The sequence below is a fragment of the Tinamus guttatus genome, unplaced genomic scaffold (assembly GCF_059628265.1).
Source record: "Tinamus guttatus ecotype Peru unplaced genomic scaffold, ASM5962826v1 Tinamus_guttatus_pri_ptg000123l, whole genome shotgun sequence".
NCBI lineage: Eukaryota > Metazoa > Chordata > Aves > Tinamiformes > Tinamidae > Tinamus > Tinamus guttatus.
The window spans coordinates 1,535,442-1,547,792 of record NW_028288657.1 but is presented as its reverse complement, the minus strand read 5'-3'; the positions used below and the strand labels follow the sequence as shown (position 1 = coordinate 1,547,792).

At 64.4% G+C, this 12,351-nt stretch overlaps 1 protein-coding gene across 1 annotated transcript; it reads right to left on the bottom strand.

Annotated features, from left to right (window-relative positions):
• Positions 1-8,769: 8,769 nt before the first annotated feature.
• Positions 8,770-10,794, bottom strand: ZNF703 (zinc finger protein 703). The gene is given in 4 exon segments (XM_088521404.1): positions 8,770-9,851; positions 9,853-10,041; positions 10,044-10,175; positions 10,585-10,794. Coding segments are annotated over 4 exon segments (1,581 nt in total). The 3' UTR covers positions 8,770-8,801.
• Positions 10,795-12,351: the final 1,557 nt, after the last annotated feature.

The window sequence follows — 12,351 nt, the reverse complement described above, 5'->3', positions numbered from 1 at the left end:
ATGAGATTAAATCAGATCCATCAGAAAAACACAGGTGTAACACATAAGCAAAATTAACAAGATAATTACATAAGTTAGACCCATCAGCTAAACAAGGTGGCTTATCACAAACAAAGTTAACAAGATAATCAGTGCAATCAGCTGAACAAGTTTTGGTTATTTTTCCTTACAGTTACACACAGGTTATGGTGCAGTTACACAGACGCTCGCAGTGCAGTCCCTATGGACAGGGACGGTCCCTATGGATTCCATAGGCGCCAGGCCCGGTGCACACGAGCCCCGGGCACCCCCGCGCACCCCATGCCCTGCCCCGGGTCCCCCCGCTCGTTACTCACCGGCTCCAGCGCTCGGGAGGCTCCGCGGGGCCCCAGCGGGGACAGGGCCGGGCCGGGACCGCGCTCGGTGCCGCCGCCCGGAGCCCCGAGCGCTGCCCGGCCGGGCCCGACGCCCCCGGTCCGGTCCCGACGCCCCCGGTCCGGTCCCAGCTCCGCCGCGGAACTCGCCGTCCCCGCGGGATCCCGGGGGCACCGGCTGCTCCCGCTGCCGGGAAGGGGCCCCGCACCGGGGCGGTTCCGGCCCGGAGCCTCCGCCCGGGCAGCGGCTCCGGTGCCCACGCGGCTCCCGCTGCCTCCGGCGCCGCTCGGCGGGTCCGTCTGTCCGTGCCGGTCCCGCGGCTCCCGGCTCTCCCGGCAGAGCCGCAGCCCCGCGCACACCCGACACCGGCTCCTGCTCTCCCAGCTGCCGGGACTGCTCTGGTCCCGGCTCCCTTTGTGGCTCCGGTTCCGCTTCCGGTACCGCCCCTCGCCCGCCCACGGTGCCGCCCCTCAGCGCCGCTCCCGGTACCGCCCGGCCCATCCCGGCACCGGGACCGAGGGGACCCCCCGTCCTGTCACCCCCGCGGTTGCTGCTGGCGCGGCCGGTGTCCCCGGGCCGAGCGCAGGGGACGAGCGGGGACAGCCCCGAGCCCAGGGCGAGTGTCACCCGCGAGAGACCCGTGCGGGTCACCTGGAGGGTTTGTGATCCCTTCCGAGGGGTTTAGCACTCACCGTGTCAGTACGAGGCTGTGGAAACAAAGCCGGGCTAAGCCTGGCTAAGGCTACCTCTAACTTGGCCTGTTTAAGTCTCCCTAAGTCTAACTAAGGCTGTCTAAGCCTGTCTAAATGTAAGTGTAAATACCCCTGTCCAAATGTAAGTCTAACTAATCCTGTCTAAGGCCAAGACTGTCTAAGCCTGTCTAAGGCTAAGGCTGTCTAAGCCTCAGTCTGTCTAAATCTAAGGCTGTCTATGTCTGTCTAAGGCTAAGCCTGTACAAGTCTGACTAAATGTAAGTGTAAATGCCCATCTTTATATGTAAGACTAACTAATACTGTCTGTCTAAGGCCAAGACTGTGTAAGTGTGTCTAAGCCTAAGCCTGCCTAAGTCTCTCTAGGTCTGCCTAAATCTACATCTAAGGCTGTGTAAGCCAGTCTAAGGCTAAGCCCATGTAAGTCTGACTAAGGCTTATCCTGTCTAAGCCTGTCTAAATTTAAGTCTAACTAAGCCTATGCTTGTTAAGCTAAGCCTCTTTAATCATATCTAAGGCCAAGCCTGTCTAAATGTAAGTGTAAATGCCCCTGTCTAAATGTCAGTCTAACTAAGGCTGCCTAAGGCCAAGCCTGTCTAATTCCAGCCTGTCCAAGCCGGCCCTGCGGCCCCGTCCCGAGGGAGCAGCCCTGTCCTGCGCCCACGTCCTCGGCCTGTCGCGACGCCCTCCCGAGCGGCCGCTCGTGGCTCGGGGCACCGCGAAGGAGGGCGGCAGGACCCAGCGCCGCGGCCCAGCCCGGGAACAGCCCAAGGCGGCAGAAAAGCCGCCCCTGTGCCCTCCTCCCGGAGCCCTGGCTCTCCCGGGACCCGGAGCGTCCCAACGCGTGTCCCAGCCCCTGCTCCGCTCCCGTTATCCGTCCCCGCGCGCCGGCTCGCTCGGGAGCGGCACCCGGCCCTGCAGGGAGACGCGCTGGAGCCCGGCACGCGGCTCCCGCCCCGCTCTGGGTCCCAGGTACCTTCGCGCTGTGGACGGGGTCTCCAGCAGAGACTGGCTGGGATCCGCGTCCAGCCTCTCCCGCCGCTCCCGATAATCCCTGCGCTGCCAAGACGGGCTCTGCCGGGGTTTCCTCTCTCCCAATGCATTGCAGCGCTTGCCACGTTCCCCTTGACAAGGTCGGAAAGCAAACACTGTCACAACCTGCCTCTCGGCGTCACATTCCATGGTGCATCCACGGGAAATCAGGAGTTCCTCGTCCCTCCATCCGCAGCAAACAGAGCCCGAGAGCTGGACCCGCCGTGAGCCCAGGGCGCCTCAAAGGGGCCTCTGGCGCCAAGAACTGGGTCAGACGCCGCGGCTGGGCCTGGCCCCGGGGCTGCCCTGTCCCAAAACGCAGGACTTGGTGCCCGCTGCTGAGCTCTGCAGCCAGGACCTGGGGGCTCGTGGGGAGCCCCCGAAACGCAGCGATGGCCTCAAGGTCGGGGCTCGGAAACGCAGGACTGAACCTCTGTTTCTGAACCTGCCCCATGGCCCCGGGAACACGTTTGCAGGGCCCCAAAATGCAGCACTCGGCCCCCATTTCTGAGCCCCCAAAGCGCCCTCCGAGCAAGGCGGGAAGGGCCAGACACACCAGGCTTGGAAGGGGAGGGGAAGATCCTGCAATTTGGGGTTGGAAATAGAAGAGCTGGGGCTGTTCCAGGTCACACTGACCCGCTGGCTTCCAACCCCAAACGTGGGGCTGAATCCGCCTCTCCGGAGCCCCAAGAATCCCCCGAGCCCGCGGGGGAGCCCCAGGACGCAGCATTGGGGCAGGGAGCGAGAGACCCCCCCATCCCGCCCCCCAGCCCCTCTTCTCCCGGCCCCCCCGGCCCCGTGTGCGCGGGAAGGAGGTCGGGGCGGGTCGTGCTCGGGACCCGGCTCGGGGCCCCCTCCGGGCCGGCCGGGCCCAGCCGCCGCGCGGGGCAGCCCCGGGGCGGGCGGGCGGCCGCTGCGCTCCGGCCCTTGGGCCTTTATTTCCCGGCGGCGGCAGCGGCCGCCCCGCAGCCCCGAGCCCGGCCGAGCGCGGCCGCTCCGCGCCCCGCCGCTCCCGGCCGGGCAGAGCCCCCGCTCGCCCCGCTTTGCCCCGGCCCCCGCCGCCGCTCCCCGGGCCCGGGCGGAGCGGGCGGGACCCACCGGCCCCGGGACGAGGAGCAGCCGGAGCGGCCGGGACGGAGCCCGCGAGCCCCGCGCGGCCCCGGGGACGGGACCGGCCGCGCAGGCGCCGGGAAGGGCCCCGCCCCCCCAGGCCCCGCCCCCCTGGGCACCTCGCTCCCCCAGTGGCTGCGACCAGGCAGAGGCCCCGCCCCCTCGTTCAGTGACCACGCCCATTCTTTTTATTCCAGCCACGCCTCCGCTCCCCCGCAACACCCAATGAGCGCCGGCCTCATTAGCATCTCATTAGCATCTCATTACTAACGAGCTGGAAGTCCCACACCTCCATGGTCCCCAGACAACAAAAATAACAGCTCTGCCACCCCCCCCACGCCGTTTGGTCCCGGTCCTGCTGTCCCTGGCTCCATCCTCACAGTTGGCTCTGCCCCTGCTCCTCCGAGTTCTGCCTCTCCACATGAGCACTTTTGCTCATTACCATAAATTTGCATCTCATTAGCATCCCAGGACCATCTCAACACTCCCGGGCTGCAACAGCAACACAACTCTCAACTCTAAGGAGCTTTAGGGCACTGCGGGTTGACACTGATACTGTCTGAACAGCCAGTTGTAACCTTATTACCATCGACTTTGCATCTCATTAGCATATCATTAACATCTCAAAGCCGGGACACTGAGTCTCAGCCCCTCTTCCCTGACCCCTCCCCCCCCCCGGCATTCCCTGGCACAATGGGGCCCAGTTGAGGACAGGCGCCGCTCGTGACACATGTGGGGCAGAGGCAGGGCCTGGGGGTGGGGGGGTGGGCGGGGTCAAAAGAACAGGCGGAGCCTAAGGGCAGGGTGGAGTCAGGGAGGGGCACAGCTCCTCGAAGATCATTGGCCAGGAGAGAGAGGTGCTCTGTGATGCAACCAGGCCGTGACCAATGGGAACGTTTATGCAAAGCGACTCCATTCCTGCAGCCCCGCTTTGGGGCAGCAGGGGACGGTGCTGACTGCGTGGGCGGGGCGCTCTCGGCTCCAGGGTGGGGGCGTGGCAAGGGGCGGGGCAGTTGCTTTGGGTGGGCGGGACCCGTGGGGTGCCCCAGAGCTCCTTAGAGATCCCGGCCGTGTTGATGCTCCCCTCTGTGAATAATGAGATGCTAATGAGCAGCTAATGAGATGCTAAGCAGACCCCTGCTCCTAACTCTTTCCTTTGACAAACAGTCCACGTATAAAACTGAACTGTGTGGGAGAGGCGGGGCCACAGCCTGCAGGGGCGGGGCCAGACGTGTGGGCGTGGCCAGGAGGCCTCGGCGGGGGCCACGAAACCCATAGGGCCCCCCCGGGCCGCACGGTTCCCCCTTGGGCTCCACACGGGACCAGGGAGGCCCAATGGGCCCCCCGTGACCCCCTGCAGGGCCAGGCAGCCCCTACAGACCCCCCAGCGGCCCCCCGGGCTCCGCACGGGGCCGAGCAGCCCCCGCGGGTGGAATTCTTGCCTTATTGAATCACATTTGTCATCTCCAAACGCATACGCAGGCCCGAGTTCCTGAATCCATAAACATCCACGGCCGAGCCGGCGCGGCTAGGCCTCTTTCAGCAGTAATTTATATTTAACTTTTTCCATATGCGGGGCCGTTTCCGGGCGGGCGGGGGCGGTGTGGGGGCCCTGGCACGGCGCGAGCGGCACCGCCGCGGCCAGCGCTCATTAATCACAGAGACGGCCGAGCTGCCAGTTCCTTTCAAGATCTTTCCCAAAGTGTTTTCACCCAAAATAGAGCCCAGCTGCACCAGGTTCTCGCGGCGGCTCCAGCGCACAAGGCTGCTCTGTGCGGGACCCGGTGACGCGGCCGGTGGCTCCGGGACAAGAACGGAGCACAAGGGCGAGCGCTTCGGGTGGCCGTGGGTGATAGCCCAGGGCGCAGAGATGGAGCAGGGAGAGCAGCGTGCAATTAGGGAGAAGGGGCATGGTGCACGCAGCGTGGGAAAGGGATGAGCAGCAGGCATGCAAAATGCAGCGTAGGAGACACGGCATGGTGCATGCAGCATGGGAAAGCATGAGGGATGAGCAGCATGCATGCAAAATGCAGCGTAGGAGACACGGCATGGTGCATGCAGCATGGGAAAGTGTGCAGGATGAGCAGCATGCAAGTAGCGTGGGAAGCCTGCAAGCAGCGTGCATGTAATGTGCAGCACATGGTGCATGCAGCATGGGAAAGCGTGCAGGATGAGCAGCATGCAAGCAGCATGCGTGCAAAATGCAATGCAGGAGACAGAGCATGGTATACACAGCATGGAAAAGTTTGCAGGATGAGCAGCGTGACAAGCATGTGCGTATCATGAGAGCAGCATGCAGTGCAGTGCAGGAGATGGGGCCTGGTGCAAGCTGCATGTGGAGTGGGCTGCATCCCAGGCTTGCATCCTGGGGTCGCATCCCAGAGCCGCGTCTTGGAGCTGCATCCCAGAGCTGCATCCCGGGGCAGCGGCTGCACGGTCCTGGCGTGGAGCAGTCCCAGTCCCCAACTCGTCTCCCCGAGTTGTTTCTTTGCTTGCAGGCCAACTTCAAGCAAGTTCTCATTACTCCTGGAGTGAGGCTGTTGCTACCCAAACTCGCCATAAACTGGTGCTTCTCCTGCAGCTTTCCCTGGGGAAAACCCCGAACAAGCCCCAACGGAGCCAAGATTTGCTTCTGTCCCATCCCACAGAACGTGCCCAAATCCCAGAGAGAACATCGAGTTTCCAGGTACTTTTCTCCCCACGACGTTGCTGATGTCCCAGTGTCATCGTCCTGCCAGGTGCACCCTCCCCGAAGAGGCCGAGGGTCCAAATCCTGCTCGTGGACAGCACTGGGATAGACATGAAGTGAGGGCAAAGCTGGTTTCTGTAAACGCCACATTGGAAATTGTGGAAACAGGCTTGTTCATCATGGTAGAAACAGGGATAACGCTGAGCCGGGCATCACGGGTGCGCGTTCCTTGCGGGAGCTGCCAGGAATCCCACTGAAACCATCCGTCCAGCATTGCCGCAGGCGGGTGCTCCCATGGGTGCTGCTTGGTGCATCGCACCACCAGGCATCATCGATGCATCCAGGGGCTCCCATGGGTGCTGCTTGGTGCATCGTGCCTATCCACTCAGCATCATTGTATCCAGGTGCTCCCATGAATCCCACTTGGTGCCTTGCCTGGCTGGACGTCATGGACACATCCAGGTGCTCCAGTAGGTCCCGCTTGGTGCATTGCTCCAGTAGACGGCTGAACTTTGCTGCTCCTGCTCCTCTTCCCATCTCAGCCCATTCGGCACTGGGCATCACCCGGAGCAGGGATCTGGCACCGCTGCTGCTCTGGGACTGCACATGGAGCCCGGATCCTCCATGACGTGGAAGAAAAACTGCTTTACGGTGCCGAGAAACTCTGCATCCACCCCGGCTGCAGCGGCCGAGAAGCTCCGCGAGAAACCCACAACATCCACAAATTCAGGAGGTGCTGGGCACCCCAAGCTCTGCAAAGGCCCCAGCACACGGCACAACGTCACCTTTGTCCCCTGTGCCACCATCCGGCTCCCTCCGGCATCGCGCCGAGCCACAGCGTCCTGGCTCCCTCCCCGCACGCTGTGGCCTCAGCCAGCACTGCCATAAATCAATCGGAAAATAGAGGCTGCCAGTTAGACTAAACAAGTGCATTTGCAAGGCTTGCGAACCTCATTAATCACCCTGACAGTCCTAAAAACACATTTCCCCTTTAATGACTGTATTTGGATAATCGGTGCTTTTTCCTCCTCCGGCAGAGCCGGGCCGACTGACAGCTGGTGTTATTACAGCCGGCCGCGGGCGAGCGCCGGCCCCAGGGTCACCCCGGAGTCAACCGCTGGAGGTCCCTGTGCCGCGCCGGCCCCGCCGCGCTTATGCAACGCGGAGCGAGCGCGGAAGCGAGCGGGCGCACCAAGGCCTGTTTTAGGTGCTCCATGCTCCCTTTCAGTGACTTCTACTTCCTGGAGAGGTTGAAACCCCCTTTTTCTTTCTTTTTTTTTTTTTTGCCATATAAATGATGCAACACATTAACGCGCTGCACATTATGAAGATGGTAATTCAAAGCCACCCGAAGTTAAATTAAGTCATACATTATCCGGCCCACTTGGCATATATTTTGCAGAGAGATGGGATTGCATCAAGTCACAGCAAACCGGCGGAGCGCAGGTTGTTGGACGGGAGGGTTAATAAAGTGCCATGCAGCTCTGCTGTCTTATGGCGCACTCCACACCTAGCCAAGGAGTTATTAATGCAGTGGCAACACCCGCGTTTCCGAGCGGATAAAGTCCTGGCACACAGGCCCAGCGGACGCGTCGCTGTTTTTGTGCATCCCGGCCCTGCTGCTGCAGGCTCCAGGGAGGGGAAAATATCCAGGGAGCTGGGCAATGGAGCTGATAGATTCCCAATCCCGACCGCATTCACCCTGCATCGATCCCAGCTCCGGCGCCTTCCCGAACGTTCCCTCCGGTGCCGCACGCCAGCACAGCCGCAATCGCCAAGGCACCCGCCAAGCCTCCGCGCTCCGGACGGATGCCATGGGGCCCGGAGCGGGGAATGAAGCACCCCGAATCCCACCAAGCCGCACGGCAGGACCCTGCATCCTGGTGGCACCCCTACATGCCGACGGGACCCCCGCATCCCTGCAGGATCCCACATCGCAGTGGGACCCCGCGTCCCCACAGAACCCCCACATCCCTACAGGACCCCCCATCCCTGCAGGATCGCACATCCCAGCGGGCCGCCGCACCCCTGCTCCGGCAGGACCCCGCATCCCTGCAGGACCCCGCATCCCCGCGCCGCCGGGACACCCGCACCCCAGCCCCGCTGCCACTAGATGGTGCTCGGAGGCCGCCGTCCTCCAGCTCGGCGGAGCCCCCCGCGCGGGAGGCCGAAGAGAGCACAGGGCACAGGGTGAATATAGCCAATATCCGTTTATTAACAAAATAAGACTTACCGAGGCGAGGTCCGCGCGCCCCCGGCGCCGGCAGCGCTCCCGCCGCATCGCGGCCCTCGCTGCTCCGGCCTTCGGCCCCTGCGCGAGGGCATCGTGTGCTCCGGCACCGCCGTCCTCATCCTCATCCTCCTCTTCCTCGCAGCGCCCGGGAGCGCCGAGGCCATGGCAGGGCCTTCTGCCTCCTTCCTTCCTTCCTTCCTTCCTCCCGGAGCCACCCCCGTCCCCGAAACGCATTAGGAAAAAAAAAAATTAAAAAAAAAAAAAAGGCATCTGCCAACTTTACAAATGAAGAGAAACGGAGGAATCCCGGAGCGGCACTCGAGGAGGGGGAGGAGGAGGAACCACTCCTTTTTGTTTGCTGAGAGTCATGCAAGAATTTCCCCGGGGGGGGGGGAAACGAAGAAGGAGGGGAGGGAAAAGCAAAAAAAAAAAAAAAAAAATCAAACAGAAAAGGAACAGAAAAGCCCCACACCTGCCAAGGAAAGGGATTTTTTTCTTTTTTTTTTTTTCTCTTTTTTTCTTTTTTTTTTTTTGGACACAGACTTTTTTTTTTTTTTTTGCATACCGTCGCTTCCTGGGGGTATTAATGCACTTATATTCCCAGCGTTAAGCTAAACATACAGTAAATAAATACAGAGCCCCGGGCTGGCGGTGGCTGCAGAAGAGGCTGCGGCTACTGGTATCCGAGTGCGGAGGCTGACGTGAGTCTTTGGCCGTAGAGCGCGTACGGCGAGTAGTAAGGTCCGGCGGCGGGCAAGGAGGGCACGGGCAGCGCGCCGGCCGCCGGCAAGTGGCTCTTGCCGTACGGGTGGTACCGGTTGAGTCCCAAAGTGTGTGGGCTCCGCAAGGAGAGCGAACCGGCGAGCGTGGTGGGGCTGCCGGGGCCGGCGGGCGGCAAGTGCAGGTGGCACGAGGCTCCGGCGGCGAGCGCCGACGGCGGCGCCGCGTAACCCGCCAAGAGTTTCTCGGCGCCCGGCAGGGCCGTGTGGGTCCGTAGGTGGGCGAGCAGCTCGTCGGAGGTGGCGAAGCGCTTGTCGCACGGTCCGCTCGCCGCCACCCAGTTGCATATGTGCGGCAGGGGCTCGTTCTGCAGCATGAAGCCATACGTGTAGAGGGGGTGGCCCGGCAGGCTGGCCGAGGCGCTGGAGGAGAGCGTCGTGTGCACGGAGTGCAGCGGTGCCGCGGGGTACACGAGCGGGTAGCCGCTCTTGAGGCCGCCGCCGTCGTGCGCGCAGCTCGAGCAGCCGCCCGAGCCCAGCGCCGAGGCCGCGCCGTGGTAGCTCAGGCAATAGGGGTCCCGGCACAGTCCCTGCATGAAGGAGGGCGGCGAGGCGCCCGTCAGCGGGCTCGAGCTCGCCGCCTTGCCCGGCAGCCCCAGCGGGCCGGGCAGCTGGCCGCCCACGAGCGGCGGCTTGCCGGGCTCCAGCGCGGGCATGAACTGCGACGGGTAGCCGGCGTAGGCGCCCACGATGGAGCCGTGGTAGCCGATGCTGGAGGGCGGCAGCGGGAAGACGGAGTGGCCCGGCTTGTAGGGCGACACGGGCGCCACGTGGCCGCCGGGCTGCGGCAGCCCGGGCGGCTCCGACTTGCGGCCTGACGCCGGCGGCTCGCTGGCCGGCCCCTCCGCGCTGCCCTTGCCGGCCTCGGCCTCCTTCTTGTCGTCGGCGCCCTTGGGCTCGGCGTGCTGCGGCGAGGCGCCCGGCGAGGCGGCGGCGTGCGGGGGGGAACGGCGGGCAGGCGGCGGCGGGCACCCGAAAGCCGGCCTTGTCCGCGGCGCCCTCCTTGCGCGCCTCGCCGCCGCCCTTGGAGTACGGCTTGAAGCTCGACTTGTCCTCGGGCGCCGCGTCGCCCGGCGGCTTCGCGCTGGCGGCCACGGCGGGACGGGCGGCGGGGGTCCTTGTCGGCGGCGGGCAGCGTTGGTGGCGGCGGTGGCGGCGGTGGCGGCGGCGGCCACGGCGTTGAGCTTGGAGGAAGGCGGCGGGTCCGGCTTGCCGATCTGCGAGCAGGTCTGCGCCAGCAGCGCCAGCGGGCTCTTCTTGGCGTCCAGCTGCGGGCGGAGCGGAGCGCGGCGCCCGTCAGGGGGGGCCCGGATGAACGACAACCCCCTCCCCTCCAAAAATAATAATAATAATAAAAAACCTTTATCCGAGCGAGGGCTGCAGCGCAGAGGGGGACAGAGTGGGAATTGGCGCCGGGACGGGGGCAGCGCGGGCGCCGCCAGACGGGTAGGGGTGTCCGGGGGGGTGCCCGGGCAGGGGGGACACCGGGCAGGGGGGTGTCCAGGCAGGGGAGAACCCAGGCGGGGGGGCCGGCGGGGAAGCGGCAGCCGCCGCTGCCCGGGGAAGCGGCACCGGGAGAGCCGGGGCTCGGAGCGGGGAGCCGGGGCTCGGAGCGGGGAGCCGGGGCTCGCTCGGGGCGGGGGTCCGGGGCTCGGGGCGGGGGGTCCCGGCTCTCACCTCGATGGGGCTCACGGGCGTGGAGGAGAGCGGCTGGAGGTACTCGGGGTGCAGGAGGTGGCCGCTGTGGGCGCTGAGCATCTTCAGCACGCGGATGGGCAGCCGGCTGGCCTGGCGCAGCGGGTCGGCGGGGGGCGGCCGCGGCGACGGGGCGGCCGCGGGGCGGCTCGGCGGGGTCCTCGGCCGGGGCCCGCCGGGGGCACCGCTCATTTGGGGCGGGCGGGCGCGCCGGGCTCCGCGGGGCCGGGCCGGGCCGGGCGGGCGGCGGAGCGCGGCGGCGGCGGCGGCCCCGGCGAGACAAAACCCTTCCCCTTCGCCCACCGACACGTCAAATAGCCCCGATGGCGGCCGCGCTCCGAGGGGGCCGCCGCCGCGCACCAATCCGCGCCCGGCCGGGCCCCCGGGGCGGGGAGAGCCGCCGGTGGGGGGGGCTTCGCCGCCGCCAGCGCCGCCGCCGCCGCCGCCGCGCGGGGATCGCCACGGGCTCGGCGCGGCACGGCTCGGCTCGGCTCGGCGCAGCTCGGCTCGGCTCGGCTCGGCGCAGCTCGTTTCGGCTCGGCTCGGCTCGGCGCGGCTCGGCTCGGCTCGGCGCGGCTCGGCGCGGCGCGGCTCGGCTCGGCGCGCAGGAGGCGGGAACGGGTCGGATCGGATCGAGCCGCCGCGGCGCCGCTCCGTGTGCTCAGTCCGCCGCCGCGGCCGCCTGCAGCCCGCCCCGGTGCCCTAATTCAGCCTCCACACCCGGCCCCTGTGCCCTAATCCAGCTCCTACACGCAGGCCCGGTGCCCTAAACCAGCTCCAGTGTCCTAAACCGGGCCCGGTGCCCCAAAACCAGCCCAGCCCCAGGGGCCTAACCTGACCCCCGTGCCCTAAACCAGCCTCAGTGCCCCCAATCCAGTCCATACACCCTGGCCTGGTGCCCTAAACCAGCCCCAGTGCCCTAAACCAGCCTCTACACCCAGGGCTGATGCCCTGAAGCAGCCCCTACGCCCAGTCCCAGAGCCCACATCTAGCCCTGGTACCCTAAAAAAGCCCCTACACCCAGCCCCATGCCCTAAATTAGCCCTGTGAACAGCCCCGATGCCCTAAAGCAGCCCCCATGCCCAGTGCCCGTTCGCGTGTCCCCTGCCCGTGTCTCTGCCTCGCTGCCCGCTGAGCCTGGCTGAAGGCTCCAGGCTTTTCACCCACCTTCGGTGATCCTGGAGAGTGGGAACTCCTGGCTATCCCAGACCATTTTCTGCTTTTGCAGCCGTGGATATTTGCTAAATTCATTATCCAACTGTAAATATGGAGGCATCAAAGGTGCACGATACTGTGTAATGCCAGGAGCAAGGACAGGTCACAACTAGGCCCTGCACAGCAGATATGGGGAAATATATAGGGAAATACAGGAAAAAAAACCCTTGTATTGCTACCTGCTGCTCCAAGACTTCCCACTTTGATTTTGAAGTCCTAAAAATTCCCAGGGATGGTGAAGACCCCTGTATGCCCCATTTAGGCCTTCTGGCAATTCCTTCCCATTCCCAGTTGCCTTTTCCAGATTTTCTTGAGTCAAACCCAAAAGCCCGCCCGGATGCATGGCTGGTGTCATTGCCGCGTGATTAAACCCGTGAATATGGACATGGATAATTAATTATGTCTATTTTTTCCCCCTTTTCCCTCCCATCTTGGCCGCAAGATTGCCTCAACCCGGGCAAAAAGGAGCCATTCAGGGAAGGAGGAAATAGGGAAAAAAAAAACCCACAAATCTTTCCTCAAAGCACATCATGT